Source organism: Melospiza georgiana, chromosome 1 (assembly GCF_028018845.1).
Source record: "Melospiza georgiana isolate bMelGeo1 chromosome 1, bMelGeo1.pri, whole genome shotgun sequence".
Lineage (NCBI taxonomy): Eukaryota > Metazoa > Chordata > Aves > Passeriformes > Passerellidae > Melospiza > Melospiza georgiana.
In genome coordinates this window covers 107375136-107398973 of record NC_080430.1, presented here as the reverse complement: position 1 = coordinate 107398973, position 23838 = coordinate 107375136, and the positions used below count along the sequence as shown (strand labels likewise).

Below are 23838 nucleotides of genomic sequence, written 5' to 3'. Positions count from 1 at the left end.
AATAATGGAACTAATATCAGATGAGATGTAAAACAAAATGATAGATATTGATTTTGATTGTGAATAGTTTCCTTAAAAAATATCAATGCTAAAAGGGAATATATAGAAGCTTCTCTACAGAAATGAGCATGCAAATTATCACCTTGATTTCAAAAACAAAACTGCAAAATAAACAATATAGTAAAATATTAATATCTGAGTTACATTCAGTTGGTGTCTGGTCACAAGTGGTGTTCCCCAGGGCCCAGTGTTTGGGCCAGTCTGTTTAATATCTGTATGGACAAGGGGGTTGAGTGAGATTGGCTCAGTTGGTCAGAACACAGTGCTAATAATGCCAAGGTAGTAGGTTCAAACTCCACATGGGGCATTCCCTTAAGAGTTGGACTTGATGATCCTTATGGGTCCCTTTCACCTCCCAGTATCCAGTAATTCTGTATGAGAGCACCCTCCGGCAGCCTGCAGGTGACAGAGGGCAGGAAGGCTCTGCAGAGGGATCTGGCAGGCTGGATCAATGGGCTGAGGACAATGGTTTGAGGCTCAATGTCGGGACCCAGGACATCCCTCTGGCTGTCCTGAACTGCCAGGACCCTGCCAGGGGGCTCAGAGACCCTGGCACAGAGCCCAAGATGACTGTGGTTTTGATAATGACCCATGGAGCAAGTTACCAACCTTAGATGAAGATCTGCAGGCCACGACAGTTAAGTAAAATAATAGTGAATTTATCATGGGGTGAAAAAGTAGATTTTGGAGTTTCTAGAATGGGGGTTCAGGGGGCAAGATGGAAGGACCTGGGAGTGTCCAGCCTTTCTCCTTCTTCTTCTTGGCCTCCATCTTCTGCTGTGATGTTGGCACTGTTAGATTGGTTTAGAGTAGAAGCTCACTGTCTAACACAGGTGATAGGTATTGAAAAGTAATTGTAAACATTGTATTTGTAGTTTTTAGTATAAAGACATAACACCACCCCGGGGGCAGGCAGAGTGCCTGGACTGTCTTGCTGAACAGCCCTCAGTTGGACAGGGGAAAATATTATAGATAAGGAACAATAAACAACCTTGAGACTGAGAACTGAAGAGCCCTGACTCCTTCTTCAAGCACTGGGCTGGGATAAGAGACTTTCTAACTCTTCTCTGGGTCACTCTGACCAGCGAGAGGCCCGAGAGTTCAACTGAACAAAGTGCCATGTCCTGCCCTTAGGTCACAACAACCTCTAGCAGCAACAGTCCTGGGAAGAATGGCTGGAATTCTGCCTGCTGGTAAAGCACCTGGGGCTGCTGGTTGATGGCTGGCTGAACATGAGCCAGCATATATATGCCCAGGTGGCTCAGAAAGCCAATGCCTGGCTTCCACCAGAAAAAATGTGGCCAGCAGGACCAGAGCAGGATCTTCCCCTTGTACTCAGCACTGGTGAAGCCACACCTCGAGTCCTGTGTGCAGTTCAGGGCCCCTCACTGCAGGAGGGATGTTGAGGTGCTGGAGCCTGTCCAGAGAAGGGCAGCAGAGCTGGGGAACACAAGTTTTATGGGAAAAGGGAGCTGGGGTTGTTTAGCCTGGAGAAAAAAGGGGCCAGGAGGACCTACCATTAGCTGACAGGAGGCTGTAGCCAGGTGAGGATTGGTCTCTTCTCTTGGACAATAAGTGACAGGACAGATGAAAACCACTCCAGTTGTGCCAGGGGAAGTTTAGATTGGACATTGGGATAAATTTCTTCACTGAAAGGTTGGTTAGGCATTGGCATAGGCTGCCCAGGGAAGTGGTGTACTCAGCATCCCTGAAGGCATTCAAAAGACACATGCATGTGGCAGCTGGGGACATGGTTTAGTGATGAACCTGGCAGTGCTGAGTTAATGATCGGTCTCACTGATCTTAAAGGTTTTTTCAAACTAAATGATTCAATGCTGCTATGATTCTATTCCATTATTCTATACAGTTTAAGTCAATATGTTCAAATGCCATCGACTTCTGGACGACACTCATTTCTGGGTAGACAAACTTCAGGGTACACCCCACAGGGACTATTTCTCCAACCACCTATGACAGGAGAATTGCTGGAATAAGCTCTTGCTTTTAGTTTCTGACTATCCCTCCACTCAAAGCAAAGCCCTACAAGAGCCTTGACTCTGGATGTGCATTTGGACATAAAACTACAAAACACCTCTGGGTGTCAAAGCACACAAAATCTAGAGCCAAAATGACTCAAATGCACCACAACAAGAAAGAAAGGAGAATGATTTCAGAATCCTAAACAGGAGGTATAACAAAGGCTTCAGAAATCTTTTTCAACCAGAACACAGACCACCTTAGCACTGCATAGGCTGAGATGGTGTTTGTAGAAAAGGCAGTACAACAGTAAAAAGCTGATGATTGCAGATGGTGGAATGTAACCCATACTGCAAATATGGGCATTCTGATACATAAAAACAAAGCTTGAGAACATTTCACCATGAATGCTGCCAAAGATAACAAATGTGAAATCTGAATAAGTCCTGGAGGTAGACCAAAAAAAAAAGAAAAACCACTAAAATCAAACACACTTCTTTATCTTTTTTTACTTATTCCTTCATCACAGTCAGTGGAATTTATTTATAGCCAGGCTACAGCTCACAATAACAGGTTTAAATAAGGTTTAAAGCATCAGAAATGCATTTGGTTTTTTTTTACTTTGATTTGTAATATCATCACGAGCTGCTCAGCTGATTCCTGAAAACACAACAGCATCATCCTACAATTAAGGCTGCCATAATTTCACAAGAACACTGACAGGAATTCTCAGCTATATCCCTTTTTTTTTCCAAAAAAGGAGCACTTCCATAGCTAATAGTCTTATCATCTGTAATCACAGTCATCTGCAAATACATTTTATACAAGTAGTGAGATCTGAAAAAAATTAGGCAAGCCTCTCTTTCATGCTTTTGCCTGCTTTTTATCTTTGCCTTTATCTTACTCTTTCGCAATATACTGTGGAGAAAAGAAAAACATGTTAGTTCTACTTTCTCAATTAAAAAAAAGAGGCTTATATTAATAAATTGTTAATTTATATCTGTATTGGTCTCTTCTTGTCAAAAACTTTTGAATCTGGCCACCCCCCACTCATTTCTAATCTGCTCTGATTTAACAACATGGGACAAAGGCTACATTTCCGTGCAGCCGTCACAATTCCAACAGTTTCAAGTTAACAGCAATATTCAAACCAGCAACATGTTTTGATCCCCTCCTCTACAGAATGTTTTTACTTTTCTCCTCATTAGGCTCTTTCATCTTACAGCACTGGCACACGTCTCCACAAGAGGTCAAACAGCAAACTATTCAGCTTTGCCCAGCTAAGAACAAAAGGCAAACCAAACACCTGCTAATAAGAGAACTGCTTTATGCTGAAGTCACAATGCTCAATGAACACAGTTCTGCTACAGAAGCTTTGCATGAAGCCTCCTCTAGTTTGCAGCAAGTATAGACTTGATGCATCCATCTGAAGTTAGACTTGCTCATGGAGCATGATTCACTGACTCACAGTTTCAACAAATAGTTTATTTTTAACTGGAAAGGCTGTTATCAGCTGGCCTCAAATTTGCAAGCTGCCTCTATCAATCCAGAATTGTGTGAAGCAGCTGGTTTTACCACACACACTCTACAACTTCCCAATAAAGATGAAAATCTCAAATAAGAAATTTAGGCCCACAGAAAGAAGGTAACAGAAAAACATCCTGTAAAAAATTAAGAAACCCCTTGTCAGTTCTAACATGGTATCCAATGAACTAGTGAGGCAGAGAATGACAAACAAAGCTAACAGGTCACTCAGAGAGTATTATTACAACATGGAAAATGGTTTCCTTCCTGTCTCCTCCACAAACTGCAGAGAAGTGTAAGCACTCATGGGTGAAACCTGCATGTTTGGGGTTTGGAGCACATTTGGTCCCCAAACTGTAAGGCTATCAGCAGTTGTGCTGCTTTTGGAACACCTGCATATTTCATACCATTATGTATTACAGATGCACTGTGCTATTCACAAAAGTAACTTCACACTCCCCTGTGATAAGTGGCATCTTTTCAATTACAAAAGTTAGGGTGAGACTACTGTAGAAGTTTCCCAACACTATCCTGCATTTTTAACTTCTAAAACCTTGCTGCTACCACTGCTCTTTTTATTCTAAGGTAGGGAAAATGACTGGACCTGCAAGAAGAGGAAAAAAATGTGGCTTGCTGGTTTGCTCTCAAACTTGCAAAAAGTCCATTTCAAAAACATTTACAAGAATGAGATATTCACTGAATCACTTGCCTTAGTCTGAATAACAAATGTGGTTTTCATGTAAACAGTGCTGTCACCAAAACAATGACAACCATCACACATCTGCCAGCATTTGTCACAAAACTGAATAAAACAGACCGAGTGTCCTTAGAAAGGGCTGTGATAACTGATGGTTTGATACCCTAAGAAAATGAGTTATCTGCATTGCAAATCCATTTCACAAAGGTGACCTGGTCAATCCCCCATATGGAGAGTAGAAGCAGTATCAGCCTTTAAATTCACCTCACTTCTTCCGTTTCAGGAGCCAAGTGGCAAAGTCGCACACACTAGATGGAGCCACTTGCCTCTCCCAGCCACAAAAGCAGCCAGAAAACTGGCCCTAAAAGGGACGTAAAGAAGGTATGAAGAAAAAAGGACAGTCTCAAATAAAACCAAGTACTTACGACAAATTGCTTACCTAGCTGGACAAGATACTGAATAGTTAAAAGTATCATATTCTCCACACTTAGCAGCTGACTGCTGGACAAGCCCAAGAGATCCAAATCCTTGTTTTCCAGCTGTGGAATCTTGTAGCAGTTCACCAGCAAGGGACTTACAACAATATCACCAACATTTCCATAGAAATAAGGTAAAGTGCCATAGCCTATGATAAAACAAACAAAACCCCCACAGAAATTCATAAAATTTGCCCATTACATGAAATCTTGCACAATAATACATTTCCAAACATTTTCTTAAAGCTGTCTGGTAAAATACATTGCACCAATGATTGTTCTTGGCATTATAATAGCCTAAAAAATAAATTATAGGCCAGTGATCCTCTGCTGTGTTTTACAAGAAGTGATCACATACATTTGCAAGAACTAACATTAACTGCATGATATCCAGCAGGGTAATAACTATTGTTAACCAAATACAGCTGAGAATATTATCTGTTTGGGTCTTACCCTGACCTTTAAATACAAATTCTCCATAATATAGTGTACAAAGAAAAAAAAAATCAATGAAAGCAAAAGTACATTGATCTTAACATTATAAAAGCAGCATAAGTCACATTAGCATTGATTCAGCCACTGTGGTATTGCTGGGATTGATTTCACTTTTTTTGCCACCTCCCCATTCTGTTTTCATAAACAGGTAAAATAAACATCGACAACTAAACATGCTATTCTGTAAGGTAAAGCACATGAGCACAGGCTAACTCCTCTTTTCCTTCAGAATGTTTTTCATTTCAAAAGAAGCATTTCCACAGAGATTTTGCCAAATCCATCCTTTTGGGTACATCTGGTTCTGTACTATTAATAGGACGCTGTTTCTCAGGGCCACTAACAGTTTAGCCTAACTGAGGACTTAATGGCAGCTCTCCAAGAGCCTAAGGGCTGCATTCAATTTGCACTTAAGCTGATGGCTGTAGGCACCCTCATCTTTAATAAGGAAGTGTTTCTCTGAAAACCATTAGAGCACCACGCTCGAGCTTTATAATCGGCTTCCAGAAACAACGCTGAGCAAAACAAGCCAGAAGCGTAACCCTATCCTTGACAGATTTACTGGTGTACATGGCCCTGGTAATTCTCCAGGAGCTCTGTGTATTAAAATTATCTGTGCAAGTCGGGACTTGGAGAACTTCTCCATTCCTTCATGGAAATCATTCTACAGACTGTTTTGACAAGCATGTTCTATTGACACTGAAGCTACTTTATATGACCATCTATACTATATTGGACCTAAATAAAATATAGAGTGAAAAAAAAATTCACTCATCAAAATTTTGGCAGCACTAGCTGACCCATCTATTTTAATGTATTATGCCCAAATAGCTCAGGTTGAAAGGCATATTCACATTAAACGTCATACTCTTAAAACAATGTCTTGCTAAGGGTTAACAAAGTACTTTATACAGCTAAAGGATTTTAAAAGCCTGAAGCCTGATCTCTTATCTCAATTGCTTACAAGAACTATGGACTATAAATGACAAAAAGTTAGTATGATTTACTTCTGTTTAGTCAATGCAAATCAATTTTCTGGTTCTCATGTAGAATTCTGGGGCTTCAAGATCTGAACTATAAATGCTGCAGGAAATATTTGCTTGGTTTATAAGTTGTTTATACCGGAAAGCTATTTTCATTACTTGGAAATTGTTCTCTTTTTGGGTTTTATAAAAATCTTATTCGTATAAAACTTAGATTTGGCCAGTGGTTCTGCATAAATTTGACCTAGTGGTGACCTGTTTGCAAATCAGGTTCTCCAGAAATCGCCTGACTTTCAGTTTTAAATATTGAGCAACTAAAGGAAATTATCTGTGACAACCAACTTTGTATTGTACAGGACCGACAAAAAGAAAAAAAAAACCCCTTTGTCCTGGGGAGTGTGTATTAGTACAAAATGCAGCATTTGATTCCCCAGTGTAAGACTTACCTATCAGAATCACTGGTCTGACTCCCGAGTTATTCAGCAGGTTTTCAGGAACTATTACAGTCTCCCCTGCTGGGATGGGTTGAGGCTGTAAAATTCCAGTTAACATGGATTGAGGAACTGGGACTGACAAAAGAGGCTCTATAAAATAAAGAAAAGAGAGACTTCCATTACTAAAAGGCTCATACTGTGATTTGGCCTTATGAACAAATAAGAAAAAAATTACTGCAAACCACTAACTGTAATAAAATTCAAAAGGTCTCTGCATTTCCTGCTATAGTTTTAAGTAATTTAAATGAAGAGCCTATATCCTCCTGTAGCCCCACCCCCAAAATAAAACTTTTTCTGGCCACTGTATTGTTGGTGAGAATGAGAGAGCAAAACACAGGTTTGAATATGCATCTTTAAACAAAGCCAAGTACTGAGCCAAAAGGCCACCCTCCAATACTGCCTCTCAATACAAGGGAAGAAACTGCTTCAACTTCTGACCCAGAATATATGTAGACAAGAAAAATACAAGCAGGCCAAAATCTCAAAGGTGCCCTTTGATAGTTGCTACAAGGATAAAAATCAAGCTTTACTCATGAAAGAGCAGAAGCAGCTTTCATAAACAAAGGAAGCCAAGTGCAAGAATTTTGTAATCTGTAATCAGGTTTCAGAGTAAGGCCTGCTTCACAAGTTTCTTAGGCTTCATTTGGCGGTTTGCAACCACTTTTTCAAACCATGCCACCAAGAGAAAAACATCAAAGTCAGGATGAATGAATGCATACCTGAATGTTTCACATGGGGAAACTGTTTATCCAACAGAAAAAAGTACTACTAAAGACTCATAGAAAATGGAGTACACAAGAGAGGTAGCAGATTAGTGGAGACAAACTCAACAAACAGGGGAGATTGCCTTATATCATGTCTCTTCAGTGGGTTTCTGAAGATAGAAACTGACAAAAGCTACAATTTCAGGTGTTCAGAAAAGCAGGACTGCACTACCATGTAACCCTTCCTCCTGTGATGAGTATCTCTGAAAATAATTCCAAAATATCTTAAAACCAAGTCCTCAAGAGCAGAGTTAAAAAAGCATTGTGCATATTGATGAATGGTTTTTTTCACTCCTTGGTTGCTTATTCTCTCACTCTACTGAGAAAAGAATAAATAACTATTTATTACTCTTTAGAAAATATGCTAAATCTCACAACTGAAAAGTACTCAAATAGGGAACAGTTTTATGAACAGTTATGAATAAAGAGGTACCTACATGGAAATCAATGAGTACTTGTAATTAATTCTATTTCCTGCCATGATATTAAACTCCTACAGCTTTTCCATGCATGACTAACATTTGGTCTCACTTTCTGCTTTTAACTGAAGATCACCTAGTGTATCACTATCAGTGTCCTTTGTTAGGCCAAAATTATGTAAAGCTGTTTTTCCCATGCAGAAACAGAGTGTACAGCTTCTGTATCATCCCACACCACACTGAAACACGACAGTCAAGGCGAAGGCTAACGAAAAATCCTTGAAATATATTCATATATCCATACACCTGCACAATTTTAGAACAACTGAGGTACAGTTGGGGGAACCATGGATTTCTTTTAGCATTATATTTTTAATAATATTATTTGCCTCTTCTTTTCCTCTCTCTCCCCCAGCAGTTTTACTTCCCCTGTGTTGCATCTTAGATTACAACAACTGGGACCTTGCAATCCTATGCGCTTTTTTGGGGGCATGGTGTACTTAAATACTCCATGGTGCGCTTAAATACTTCAACAAGATCAGTTACGTTTGCTGTGTGACACGTGAGAGGTGCAGCAAGGGGCTGCTGGGTTGGCTGAGTTCACGTTTTAACAAATGAAATCTCAGCACCATTCAAGTTTTACCTGTTCTTGTCGCAGGCCGGATCGTAGGAACAGGTACTGCTAAAGCAGGAGGTGGGACTGGGGACCCAGGAGACCATCCTCGGTGGCGTTTCTTTGGTGGTCCAGAACTGGACATGGATGCTGGAAGGAAAGCAAAAACTAATTGTAAACCCTGTCCTCCCAAATGACGAAATTCCAGCCCACCCTCCATTTCCCACCAGTGTTGAGCAGGTATCACATTGCAGAGCACCAGAAGCTCATACCTAGATTTACATAAAACCAGTCTGTGATGTGAAAAACATTGTCACCTGTGTTAAAATGTCCAGCATTATCATTAATGGTCATGCCAAAAAGCAAATGGATCTGTAAAGACTGAACAGTAGGAACAGCTACAATCGGAAGAAGAACAAAATCACAAATTTCAAGCTCACCATCCAATGCAGCTTAGAATAAAAAAACAGAGAGGTTTTCTTTACCTTGATCTCCAGCTGCACAGCCAGGACTTGGAGATGTCGAGTGAGGCATTGGCCGAGAGACTGTAGTACTCAAGGCATTATTTCTTCCTCCATTAGCGTTTCCATTAGCAACATCCGTGGCACGCAGTGAAAGAGGAGCTGAGTATAATAAAATACAGAGTGTGTGGCTTGAGACAGTCTTGAAAACAAACAAATAAAATAATACAGCCACACACTGATGCAAAAGAACAGGGCAAGATGTGTGACTGAGAAAGAACATACTCCAGGGAAAGCATGAAATGTACTTGGCAGGGAAACATTCAGATTGCAAAATCTAAGCCTTGAAAAGGGGTGTCCAGATTTCAAGGTGAGGAGGGATAGGTGGAAGAAAAAATGCAAAGAAAGCCCCACCAAAATACAATAAAAAATCACACACACAAAATTATTGCAAAGTTTGTGATATATTTTCTTACACAGCGATTTTTTTTTAAATATACATCACGAATTCAGCTTGTAAAGATTTCTAAGCCACAAGTGGCTCAGAAATTTTCCCCCAGTCATCCCTATGCCATGCACAGTAATTCATTACAGGGCTCTCATCTAAAGCCTTAGCAAAGGACACTGGGCAGGGGAAGACAGGGCAGTTTCCTGCAAAGTGTACATGGCCCGAGCATTACTGAGGCAAACCATGCTTAATTTTGCTACCTCTGCCTAAGGTGATTCTCCAGTCCCAGCAAGCCTGACACTCAGCAGGACCTGCTATATGCACAACAGATGATCACCAGAAGTTACCATCACTCATCGTTTTCACTCTTTTTTAGAACACAGTTTTTGCAGAAGAAAAAAAATGGCATAAACTGCCAAAATGGAGGCCAGTGGAAACTCCAGTTCCTTGCTGGCAATCAGCCAGCTTCACAAGGATTTAGCTCCCAAGAACACATTCCAGGAGGAACACCAGGAGATGGTGCAGCAGCTGGCAGATGGCAGCTGCAACTGGAAGTGTTAGAGATGTGGTATGCAGCTTAAAACAATGCAACTCCCCAGCTGCAGACATCCAAATAAATTCTGGTACAATTGCCAATTACAAAATATGAATAACCTCACTTGTCCATTGCTAGCTCCTCATTTCTACTCGGAGTCAACAATTTTGTACAGGCAGATATGGTGGACATGGGTCAGCTAAAGTGGTTGAAAAGCTGAGAAGAAATTTCAGTGCAAAATAAAATCATGCAAGTGTGGAGGGGGAAAGGTATTTTGCACAAAGAACTGTTAATGATTTATTAGCCACAACACAATTGTGTTATGTACCATAACAGTATATATAGTATTAAATAGCAGATGTAATACATAATGTATAGAGTGTAATGCTCATGTGCATATATAAACTAAATAAATTGATACATTTTCTTATTCAAGCACACTGTCCTGCAATAAGTGTGATGATTTCTTTTTTCTTGCTTAAAGACAAATCACCTAATCAGATTACCTCAATAGAGTTCAGTGTGGGACTTAGATGTCACGGTTAAGAGTTACAATTTATTAAACACACAATAGAGAAATAAGCAATTAAAACAGCAGATATATTAAAACTCCTTAAAACAAGACCAAATTCCACCAAATGTATGTGGAGGAACTATAAATGTTAGAAATGCAGAACTGCATACAACTCTCAATTACTGAGGCAGGAATCAGAGTGATATTAAGAAGTGACATTTATGCTCTCTTACAGTTAGGAAGAGAGCTCCTACCAGGATATTAAATCTGAAAGCCAAGGTGTGGCTCAAGCTTGGGAACAGTACTAACTGCAAAAATTCCTGTGCCAAAGACTGCAAGAATATGACAGTTCTGGAGAATGCTAGTGAATGCTTTCCTTTCCCTTTTCCACCAAAAAAAGAACACCCTCTTTTCTTGGCTGTTAAGCTGATGATTCCCTTGGCTCTCAGATGTTTTGGAAAGCAAAGCCATACCTGCAGCAAATGCCTTTCCTACGAGCTGTACTGACAGAGCCAGAGGTTTCACAATGTTCTTGTTCCGGGATGGGTCTTGTGTTCCACTTAAGTTAACAGCAGCAGAAGATGATTTTGCTGGACTGAACACTGAAGAATCTGAGAACAGAAGTTGTTTCATTAATTATTAAAATTTACATATATATATAATTTTTTTTATTACATACACATTTATCAACACTCATCTCTGCATAAATTGCAAACAATTTTTTTACACTCCCAAGAAATTACCATGTATCTCTCAGGAGTTTTAACAAACACTTAACTGGGTGTTTCTATAGAATCTTATAATCCACTGAACCCATGATTGATCACTTCCACAATATTTTGCACTCGCGCACACTCAAAAGATATTTTAACTGTAGAAAGGGTTATCTCATTGCTCCTCAAAATAGCCTCATGGGATAGGCAAGTAAATGCATTTTTCTCATGGCTCACATGAGGAAGCTAAGATGAAGAGCTTATGGAAATTGCAGCCAGCAAGCACAGGGAATAAGCACTGGAATAAGTTACCTAAGAGGTTGTGGAATCTCCATCACCTGAGATTTTCCACAACAAGCTACTGAATCTCTATCAGACACAGCTAAGCTTGACTAAGGGCAGAAAAAACCAAACCCAAAAACATAGCGTCCTTACAGCACTACTGTCTATAAAACTATAACAAGCATATGCTCATTTATAAATCTGGGTAAAAAATTAAGGGCATTTGAGCCCAAACTCTTTGCATAAATTAACAAAATTCATAGAGCACTCTACCACAGCTAAAACCTATAAATCTTATTTTATAGAAGGATAAACTGAAGAACAAACAAATTTGAAAATTTGCCCAGTATCAAACTGATTCCAAACCTCTCAACATGTAAGTTCCTATAATATCAGGTATTTCACAATTGCAATTTACTTCAAGAAAAAAATGGCATTCAGATGCTGATACACTTGCAAATCCAAATTCTTATAACCAGAGTGAAAGAATATTAACTCAGCACCAGTTCAGAAAGGAGTCTGCAGCAAGTAGGCAAAGGAGGCTAAGTTCACCTACAGATGTCCCAGTAAAACAGCCAGCTAAAGAAAACAGAAGACAAAGACAACTTGATCTGCCAAACACATTCACCCTCAGGCCACACACCATTTGGTGGAGGAGAGTGGGAGGAAGCTCTTCTTTGCCAGACAGAGAACTGACATGGAGAGCAAACACAGGAGCCTCTGCTGCTGCTGCCCCACCAGAAAATCTTATCCATGCTCATAGGAAATACACTGAAAGGCTAACAAAATAGACCACCAGGTCTGGGCCCTTGGAGGGAGATGCTGGTCTGCCATTAAATATGATGCAGCAAATATGTAGTGTTAAAGTTTCTTTAAAGTAAACTGTCTCGAAGCTTTGGGGATTTTTTTTTGTCCTCCCTCTATTTGTAATACATTTTCTTGAAATTTTATCTGTGAATGTGGGTGTGGCTGGTATATGTTTAAACACCACTCTGTTACCTAATCAGGACTTATTAAAATATAAGTTATTAAAATTCTTCATCTTTCTCTTGTAAAGCCTTGTTTCCAGTTGCTTAACGTGTGAATTGAATTTTCCCCTCAAGTGTCTGCCCAAAACCATATTTTTGATACTGTCTGCCCATAACTACCTACATATATCTTGTAGAACTCAGAGACTGAGCTGCTCACCAGAAACATTTACACAACTTTTAAAGAAAAAAAGGGTATGAATTGGTGATGAGCTGAAAACAATTTCAGAAAACAACCTGCTAATAAGTAGTCCTGTTTTAAAACAACCTAGAAGCCAACTCCAGTAGAAAGAGCTTTGCAGAATCTAGAAGAGAAAAAGCCAGAAAAGCCCCACATCATAGGTGACACATCAGAATTTATGCCACTGAATAAAAGGTGCTCTCCCCTCTTCTCCCAGTCACAGGGGATTCATGTGTATGTGTGTGGCATTATCTTCACCAGGAGATAACAGGAGAAGGAGATGAAAAGGTTTTGATGAGCATGACCCAGGAGTACAAACAGTGACACACAGAAACACCAAGCACACTGAAAATGGCAGGCAGTGATAAGGAGAAAGCCGTATATAAAAGGTGTATCTATTAACTTGGCAGATACAATAGAAGACAAAGCTGTGTAAATATTAGAATGCTTCTTGCTCCAAATAAACAGGTTCTCATGCATCTGCACAGTTCTCATGCCTGGGTCTGGAAGCCAAGGGATCATGCAATGAAATGCAGCAGATGTGTTTTAACCACATTGTCATTTAATTTTACCCAAAGCCCAAAGCATTTTGCTTCCTCAACAGGGACAGGGGCAACCACCTGGGAGAAGTGCCTCTGAAAATACTAATCAGTGATTTATAGTCTCATATGAATGCCTGTGTTCAGCTTTTGTTTATTACTCCTTTTGACAAACTTTCTAGGTGTAAAAAGTATTTTAACCATCTTGCTTTCTATCTGCATTTCATTCCCTTTAAAGAAACATGTGGTTTTGGACATTCATATCAATTTATAACAACAAACAGGCCATTTTCTCTTGTTTTTAATTTTTCAAGAAATAGCACAAACAGACACAAAAACATATAACAGCATAGATGAAGCTGCAATAAAGTAATGAGGAAGGAAGCTCAAACAAAAGCACTCTGTCTACTTGCAATAAATAAATAGATACATGATATTAAGATGTTGCTTCTTTGTCAGTCGATGTCTATTTGATTTTTATATTTCCTCCTTATTTAAGGGTATCATTAATAGCTTTCTAGAATAGTTGTGAGAGACCTGTTAGCTCACATACCAAAAACCCACTCTATGCATATGGCGAAATTTCAATTCTAAGTACACCTTTTTGTGCAATAAAATTTAAAAAAATAAGGAAATTAGCAAGTAAATAAAATAACATCTGGTCCCCTCTCCCTAAAAGGAGATTATTCTCCTTTTCCAGACAAATACCCTAGTTTATATACTAAGCAAACACTTCCCTACAAAGATGTAATTGAAGTTTTTTGAGATGCACAAAAAAAATTAATGAAACAAAAAGGTTTCAACAAGAAGGGACAGAATCAAGTAACTTAATCAAAGACTGTTTAATGCTTTTACATCAATTGTTGTTTTGAGACTGATCTAACCTTCAGCCTCACCTGGGTCTTAATCTTTGCCAAAGCAAATTTTGAAAGGCATCCTCTCCAGTGTAATCTCCACATGGCTCAAGGTAAATACCCAGTTGTTTACAGCATCCCTGACCCAGCAGTGGCCGAGGTAACTTACCACCCCCAATGGTTATCTTTACAGCACTTTCAGCTCCTACCTGTCTGAGTGAACCCTGACTTGTATCCATTAGCGGATCCACCCTCTGGGGTCGCGGACGGTGACACCGAAGGATTTGGCTTAGCAGAGAGGCTAGCAGCAGATGATTGCCTGCTTCTACATTCTGCAAATGAAGCAGCTACAGTACATATTAACAAGGCCTCCTCCCAGCAGCAAAGTTCAGCAACGCGGTGGCGAAAGGCGACAAAACGTTAGGAGCACACACAGAGCACGTACAACAAACAGCGGCAAATGGCAGCATCCAAGGAAAATACGGATTCACAGTTTTGTCAACTTTGTCTCCTAATTAGGAAAACCTCCCTGGGGGCCACTCAGGGGGCCAGGCAAATACACAGCAGATGCTGCAAAATGGCAAGAGCCCTCAGATCACAGCTTCCAAGAGATTTGAAGGTATTGGGCATGTCCCAGAAAACACTCAGAGACTTCTGTGGCACAACCTGTATACAAACTGTCATATGTTGCCCTTTAAAAGGAGAAATTGTGCTGAAACCCAGATTTTTAATATGCTTCCACAAACCTTCAAGGAGATCTCAGTGCTGTTAGTGTCTGTCTGGATGAAAACTGAGTTGAGGGAGGAGAAAGTCACCTTGAAAATCACATATTAATCCAATTTTAAAACTGAGATCTAATCAGGATTTAAAAGAAGGGTTTAAGTGTTTAAAAGCACCCTTCTTCTAATTAGACCTATAATGTAAGTGAAGAGTGAAAGGTTACCAGATGGATGGCAGCAATACAGAGATAGGACCTATCAAAGTAATGCCCATGAGGTTGACTTTTAGTTGATTTTCTGGATTTTCATGGGTGCCCAGAGCACTTGCAATTAGTATATAACCAAAAGTGGAACCATGTGCTTCTTCCACATGAGCATTACTCCTGATGGCATTTACCAGCACACACACCAACTCCAACTGCATTAGCATCAGGAGGGGTTTCAGAAAAAAGATTCCAGAAGTAAAATAAGTCTGCCTTTGTCTTTATTTGGAATTTCACTACCAAATTAAATATTTGTGTCATTTTTGTGGAAAAAATGCTGTAGAAAAGCAACATGCACTCTAAAGTTGTAGTTAATTCTCCTTGTAACAGAGAAAAGCAGCTGAAGCCAGGATCCTTCTGACACACTGACTGATACAAACTATAATCACTCATACAGCTCAGTGATAACCATCTCTTTCTGGTGTCATGCTGCTATTCACATGAGGATGTGACTCCTCAGATGTCTGTCAATTCTCCTGCAGAGCTTCCCCTCTCCTCACATCAACCTTTTGGAACAACAGGGACCAGATCAAACTCTGTCTTCACTGAGTGAGACCACAGATGAAAAGGTCAAGAAGTCTGCACACAAACCAGCTTGGCAGACAGTGAGTGGGTAAACCACTCCTTCCTTGAGTCTTTGCATGGTTCTAGCTCCAAAACCCTGCATCCTCCAATAAGACACCCCCATGGCTACCTTGCCTTGGGGTCACAAATGCACCCTCCTGTAGCACATAATGTCGCACAGGCTGCTCTGGTAGAGGGTAAGACTAAGTGTAAAACACCACAAATGGCAGGAGCATCCAAGTCTTTTCTTTCCCTGAGCTTTCTTAATCTTACAGCATGCTAGTTATCCTCAGACACAAAACAGATTGGACTGCACCTGCAAAGATGAATATCAGTGGAAAACCAATGCTGCAGGCCTGGCTGCGTGCTTCAGGCACATAAAGGAATCATCAGACTGAGCAGCCTCTTCTCTTCTACCAACATGACTGCACACTCTAAAATGGGAAGATGTAGGGCTGCCACCAAAAGTATGGGGAGATGAAAGAAGAGTGTTTAGAGTCACATGGTTATTATTAAGACTTTAACCTCTTTGGCAAAATCCAAACTTAGTGAAATCAGTGAGAATTCTCCCTTCAAGCAGTTGCTTTTGAATGCATACATTTTCAACAGCAACTTTCAATTTTTTATTCAGCATCACCCCTAATAGCATAAAACACCCCTAACTGAATGGGCACCTTTATTACCTTTCCAGCAGATAAGGGGTCCCTTTGACAGTACACCTTGGGAGCTTCTTACTAGGTAGTACTTTAAGTGCTTCTGCTTCTTTGGCTGAGTGGTTAATTTCAGGTTGATATGATTGGAAAACTCTGTGAAGTACCGAAATCCTCTTTCTCCACAGCCTATACAATTCCCAGAAAATCCTGGAAGAAGGAAGCAGAAGATACACAAACAGATTAAATGTCCTGTACTGTCTGCTAGGAATAAGGCCATCTAAAGCCACCTGCACCTCCAGTTCCAGGGGACTGGAGGCCCCCAGGCAGCCAGCTTCTGTGGGCACAGCACATGGGTGTCAGTCTGAGCTCTTCTGAACTCCTACATCTCTTTAGGGCATACTGACCCATGCCAAAACCCTGCCACCAATTTTCCACTCTACACAGCCTAGAGAAGAATAACTACTTGACAGGGGGAGAACTATGTTGTCACACTAGGAAATTTCCATGAGGGTAAAAAAAAAAGCCATTTTTTTCTATATCAAAAAACCATGGGTTCCAAACTGCAGACATGTCTCTCAAAACAGTGGCTAATTCATCAGAGCAATTTCATATGGCTGAAATTAACATCAAATAAAATTTCCCTGAGGCTTCTTACATAGAATACTTTCTAAGTAAGCTGAACCTTACATGTTATTACAGTCTTGAAAGTAATCACTTGATGTCAAGATTTGCATGGCTGGAGTTAGGAGTGCTTAAAAACAGTTTTAAAAACCTACAGCTTCTCAAGAAAGTAACCATTTTAGGGACAAAGACTGTTTTTCTGCAACATTCCCAACAAGGTTTCACAGAAAAGGGTGAAATTTTGAGTTGAGGTCTGGAGGATATAATCCAGACTAAGAATTATAAGCAGCCTTGATTTCCAGTGCCATTCACAGCTATGTTAATGGGAATCTGGATTAACGATGGCACCAGTCTAACATTTCATAGAACAAAGCAGGGGTATGTTCTGAAATGGGTCTGCCTTAAAATCTTTGTGGTTTGAATCAGCCCTCTATTATCTAATGCTAAACAATTAAGCCCTGTTGTCTCACTTGTCATGCCACTCATCTCTGAACTGCTTTCAACCCTTAATTAAACAGATTTTCTATGAAATATCAATAATGATTTATAAAAGTGCTAGCAGATTAATACCTAGTGGAAATTTGTGTTTGTTTGGGTTGTATTCCATTTACTAACCAGTTCAAGATCTGTAAGAGAATCAATTTTTCATTCTTACTACTATCGTTATTTTCCACAGTGACAAACACCTTGGAGGATGCTGGTTCCTACACTCACCTGTCAGCCAAAATAACAGGTTTATGACAAAGATATTCAGTGTTTTTGACAAAATGCCTTATCCATAAAACTCTTAATAATTAGGCCATTGTCTTTAGCCTTACTATGCCTCATTATCAGCTTCGATGAGGATGCCAAGATGCAAATCCCTTCATCCTGTTTCTCCTGGGACTGAATCATTCTTTATTATACTCTCTTGCAGCCCACAGGATCTACTGGCGCATCTCCACAGTTTTCAGAAAGAGTAACCAGGGTCTCTCAGAGCTACTGAGTCAGTTCTTTGCTCACAGGTGCCAGTGTCAGAAACTCCAGCAATGCCAGAGGTGTGAGTCACCAGGCTCCTTAACAAATGAGACCAGAGAGGATGGATGGATGGATGGATGGATGGATGGATGGATGGATGGATGGATGGATGGATGGATGGATGGATGGATACAAAGCTGGGATGGAGGGGGAAGCTTACCAACAAAGACAAGCAGTACCACATTTAATCAGGTTTAAACACCATCTGCCTATCAGTTCTTATTGGTCAGCTCCTGACACTTCCCCTGCTAAGCAGGGGAGAAGCTCCTCTGAATCCTGAAGTGTACCCTGTTATCCCAAATCCCCAGTCAAACCAGTGAGGGCACATCACACCACAGCCTCTCTCTAACTCAGGCCTTAGGCCTCTATCTAACTTCTGCCTTAGGCCCAAAGGTTTGCTGTGTATGGATTTATCAAATTGATTTAATGGAGATGTAACATTAAAGCACAAAACAAAGCTGTTTCCAAGAGTTACACTAAATATTGGTGGTCTGCACCAGAATTTGAGCAATGCAGTTAAATCGGGGTATTTATCCTTTGTTGTAATTTCTTTCCTGTTGAAAGGTCTTTCTGAATATATCCTAGGCAGAGCAATGACTGGAGGGATAAATAAAAGAGTAAATTCAAAACTGGCTAAATAATCCAAAATACATTAAATCACTTTTACTAGCTTGTTAAAATGTGCACCAGTTGTGACCCAGGCAGGAAATTTAGGTGCACATAGGCCTCTCTTCAATTACCAAGAGGTATTCATTATTGTACTAAAATTTTAAACTTCATAAAAGTAACAGATTATGACATAATTGGGAAAGGTGAGGTGGGGTGTCCCTATGTATTGGTTTTTGGGAAGCAAACTGCTCCCAGAACTTCTACTGAGACCAATGATCCTGGTGAAGCCAAGGGCAGAAATCATCCCTTAATAATAAAAAATAAAATTATATAGTTCATTTTCAGTACTTGCATGAGCATATTTCTTGTTAAATGAAAATGCTGTAAGCTCCAGCTGAGATACAGAGAATATGGATAGCTCACATTTAGAATGCCAGGGCTGCAATTGACTTCTGCCCACACAGAAATCTGGGAGATTCAATTGCGATTAATGGTGGAATCAGGGACTTGTTTTAAAATGGGCTTTTAAGGCAGGTTCATCTACAGATTTGATTTAATGAAGTCAGTCCTCTCCTCAACACATTTCTAATAGAAGGTTATTAGCTGAAATGACATTAGATAATTTTCAACTGGCTTTTTTTTTTTCCTCCAAATTGTTATGGTACAAAGAAAAAAAGATCTCTTACCTAAAAGTGCATTTTTTCCATGATCATCTGGCAAAAACCTCTTGTCAACAGCGCAGACTAGAATGTGCTCAGGAAGGTTGGGAGATTTGGCTCCTACTAACAGGAAGCCTGCTGGGATATCAATTTGCTCCATGCACAGAGATACCAACCGTAAATCCTTGCCTGCTTGACAAAAACCTACAGAACAAAGCAAAACAAATGATAACTCTTCAGAAGAATTCATTTAATTCTCTTTGCTTTATCAGTTGCAAAAGCAAATGGCCTTCACAACTTGATGCTATAACTGGAATTTTAATATATCTTTTTTAAGGGAAATAGAGGAAATTGAGATAGCATCTCACCAGAACCACTAGCAGAGAGTTCCAGAGGCAATAGATAACATTATTTTAAATATGCTGAAGATATATGGGCACAAAAGAAATTTAAGTGTCCAAACATTAGACATCAAATAGCTCCAAAACCCAATTTTTCAAAAGCAATCAAAATAAGAGGATAAGCTTGTGATTTAATGACAGAAAACAGCTCTTGAAACATGCCAAAGATTATTTTTTCTTTGCCAAACTTTAGTTTACAGTTTTTTCAAGAGAAACTATTTTGTCTTAGTTGCTTGCAGAAGGCGAGCGTTGATACATGAACACCATTAAGTAATACAAAAGAATAATAAAAATTGATGATGAAAGTTTAGTAGAGGCTAGTAAAAATCATTTTATTACATTAAAATAATTAAATATCTAAGTTTTAAATTCTCCAAACATTTTAGAAATTCCATCAAATAAATAATTCACTAGTTTTAGACATGTGAATCATGTTTTGCAATGTCTCCAGTTGAGTCTCTTGAAGTATCTCAGTGGACTGCAGGACTTTCCAGTCCCCAGTTAAGTCTTTTGTCCACTCAAATACACATATGCCCACAAAATAAGGACATAACATTGCCTCTTGGCCTTCTAATATCAGTGTGGAGCTAAAGCAGCACAAGTGGGCAAAAATGGGGACCCGAGAGAGTTTCTGCTGTTCTATGCCCTGCAGTGAGCAGGTAGCAGGCTGGGTGACACAAAAAGCAAAGCAAGGCAACCCAGAGCAGTGTCCAGGCTAAATAAGCAATAAATAAAGAAAACCACAATCACAATAATCAATATTACTGCTAAATTTGAAATTACTGCAATAGCTATAAATACGTATTACTTACACTTGATTTAAAATATTACTAATGTAAATAATATTCATTGTAACAGAAATTTTAAGGAAGAAAAATATCCTGGAGAAAGACCTTGTGTAAGCATGTGGTAACACAATGTGATCACAGCTTAACCAAAAGCCACCTCAGCCATTATTGGTACATATGACTGTGCTCTTAGCTCCTGGGTCAAAACCTACAGCAACTTCAGCAAAAATTATGGAAGTTAATGGGTTTTGGTTTTATCTCAGCCCTGCAGCAGGCACAGAGCATGTGCAAAGCGGAATGCACAGATTTAGCTTGCATGAATTTCCTCACAAGCAGCAGCTTGCTGAAAACAGGGTCCAACACAGGTTCAGTCTTGTGCCTACACTCACAATCGGCTGAACCAGCTCTTGGCTGAATGGTTTCTTCACTTCTTCAATCAGCTCAGTTCCAGCAGCAGCTCATGGAAAGCTGGCTTGGATTCACCCCTCACACACACCTTCTTCCAGGCAATGAATGGAAATGAAACACCTGAAGTTTTCATGTATCGAATCAGTGGATTTTATCAATAACTTACCAATAAAAACTTATGTATGCTTTAGAAGAGAAGTATTAAATCTGCATGTTTAAAGCACAATTAGTTATTTTCTGATTAGGTGTCATTTGATTTTAATCTGTTGAATTCTTCTTAAGGCATGTTCTCTAAAAACATATTGATCATAGTCAAATAGAAAGCCAGGTACCAGGCTAAGTATTACCTAGACTTTGTGATATAATTTAGAAAGAAACAGTCTCAGATAAACCCAGGGGAAAAGATCCTTACATTCAAAATAATATTTGCTTATTCAAATGTTTATGTCACTTGGGCATTAAATCCAGAATTTTCAAAACTGACTTTAAATATTTAGGCATTCAGTGAAATCTGAGTAGTTGACATGCTTAGAAAATACCACTTTACATCTAGATTTAAAGCAGAAAAATTGCCCACTGCTGACAATGTGGGCAAACAGGAAATCTGTAGATAAGGATTATGAAACAGCAAGTGCAGTAAGATTTCAACACAGATTTAAACCCATGTTTTACACAATTAGCTTCTAGCCCAATCTCTACCTAAAAATGTTCTGGAAATGCCCAGAAGCACAAATGGTGCCCAACAGGAGAAGGCTTTTGAAGGAATTGCTAGCAACAGCAATACTGGCACAAGCAAGGTTGTCAAGTGTTGCTGTGTGTCAATACAGACTTGCCTCCTGAAGGAGCACACAACCTTGAGAAGGGTGAATATCACAAGGGAAGCTTTGAGCCCCTTGGGGTGCTTGAGGGTTTTGTTGTCCCAGTGAAGTGAAGCAGGGCTCCACAACATCCCAGGTGAAAGAAACGACAGCTTTATCTGGGCTACGAGCAAAACAACTTCAGCTATGCTTTGGGCATCTGTGCGTCACCATTCTGCATCAGTCCCCAAGGGAGAAGCTACAGGAGAGTCCTAAGGAAAAACATGTTAACAAGTTTACAAGCACAGTTCAGTAACTGCCTGCTATCATGGGAACAGCGGCCTCTTTGCTGAGAGGCCGTAGATATTAATATTTCCCACCATTTAGGATATGTGGGACTGGACTGTAGGAATGCTGCATCCTACTGGATCTGCAAGCAGCACCTACGATTCACCCCCAGTATCATCTCTTACTCAGCCAGTGCTCCCAGACCCTTTGCACGCTCCCCCTTCTCCCTCCTTTCACAATCTCCTTTGGCATCCTCCTGGGCTTTGGCTGGCGACATCTCTGGATCAGAGAGGTATGCATGTGCAGACTGGCTGGCCAGCACATGCCTCTGTGATGTTCAGCCCGTGAGAGAGCTATAATTATGTTGCTGCCCCAGGGGACTTCAGTTTGGGGACACCGATGTCATCCAACCAGCTCCTGAACTTCACAAATCTTGCTGAAATTCACTACCTTTATAATTCACGGCCAGAAAGGGCAGAAAGCAGCCACCAGCCCAGAGCTCACAGGCGACTGCCAAAATCTCGTTTTCTGAGGTGGTGAGATAATAAACAGGGCTGACACCAAATGGTTTCCCCTGGCTCCCTTCCGAGAGGGAACGGGATGCCGATGGGTGGGCAGGGAGAGAGGCAGCCCTGACAGACCCCCAGAGCTCCAGGAACTTTTCTCTGGCTCATGGAACCCCTGCCCCAGGAGAAGCAGGGAGGGCTGCAGAGCCTGGCCAGGCACAGCCGGACTTACTGCCACCAGGAGATGGGAGAGGATGCAAATCTGCCCCTGTGCAGTAAAAGGTTTGAAGTTTCCTTCAAAGACATGCAGATACTTCAAGAGCCCTTCATTATCCTTCTTTCCCTTTTAGGCCTGAAAAGCACTCTTTTAAGTTTCTGCTGCTTTTTGAAACTGAATGAGGAAATTCCACCCAAAACACATTGATTTGGAAGCAAGTAACTGTGGGGAGATAAAGGGGAGATTAACCCTCTCCCTGTTACATTGTCTTTTTCTAACTAGCAAGCACCACAGAGACCCCAACCTTATTTTCTGTTTTGCCTGATTTTTGCATTGGTAATTAATTATATGTTAGAAATAATAATTTCCACATTAGGAAAGACAAGACAATGTCTCAGTACTAGATGAACTTGTGCTATCAATGTCTGAGAACATTTAAAATCCATTTACATTCCATAGCTATTCATTTATAACTGTGCTGGCACCTACATTTCTATGTTAAACAGCAGTAAAACAGTTCCTCTAAAGAAGAAAGAATGGCACTTTAATTTACTTGTGTACGTTTTAAGAAAATCTAAGTACAAAGAGAAGAAAACACGAGTCAGTAAACCAAACCAACTTCTTTTTGTGAAATCTTTTATCGATATGTAACTGCTGAGCTATTAAAAAAAATGTTCTCACAGGATCTCAGCTTTGTTTCAAATAAGGAACAGGAACTTATATTTCAATTAAAGATTTGCAAATACCAGGAGCAGTCACCAAAAAATTAGAATATTAACAGCTTTTACAGACATCTGCATTTCTCTGCATTAGTTTTTGTTTCTGAGAAGCACATTTGCATTCTCCAACATCATTTAATGTAACCCAGTCCCATCTTCCTGAAAATGTATCCCCACAGCTGTCAACGACTACAAGTCCTAGAATCTTCTTAAAAACGAAACTTGTATTTGTCTTCCCTTTCCCCGCCGTAAGAAGAGGTAGTTTCCATGTGGGGCACCAGCCCCTTGTTGCACTGTAATAAATGGGGTATTTGCATAAGGAATTAGCTTCCAGGAATTACATATGAATTAGGGGTCACTGTCACTCGCTATTGTAACCTCACAGTAAGTAATCAGGTGTTAAGTACCTGCTTACCTAATTGCCTCTAAAACTACCTTGGCCTTTCTTTAAGCATCAGGTAAATTGAGGATTTGCTAACAAAAGAAAGGTGATACTATTGTGTTTCCCACAGCTTGCATAGAATGTTATTCCACAAATTAGAAGCAGCCTCTTTT

General features: G+C 40.0%; 1 protein-coding gene across 4 annotated transcripts in view; it reads right to left on the bottom strand.

Moving 5' to 3' along the window:
• The window catches only part of GREB1L (GREB1 like retinoic acid receptor coactivator), a 132223-nt gene that overhangs the window by 34205 nt on the left and 74180 nt on the right, over nt 1-23838 (bottom strand). For 3 of the 4 annotated variants that reach the window (XM_058019370.1, XM_058019359.1, XM_058019379.1), the window contains 8 exons: nt 19187-19363; nt 16284-16460; nt 14264-14386; nt 10931-11068; nt 8985-9122; nt 8530-8649; nt 6656-6793; nt 4698-4883 (listed from right to left, as the gene is read on the bottom strand). In XM_058019370.1, the coding sequence (XP_057875353.1) occupies nt 4698-4883; nt 6656-6793; nt 8530-8649; nt 8985-9122; nt 10931-11068; nt 14264-14386; nt 16284-16460; nt 19187-19363 (1197 nt within the window). The remainder of the gene's footprint in view (nt 1-4697; nt 4884-6655; nt 6794-8529; nt 8650-8984; nt 9123-10930; nt 11069-14263; nt 14387-16283; nt 16461-19186; nt 19364-23838) is intronic. The other variant, XM_058019387.1, reaches the window with a different exon arrangement.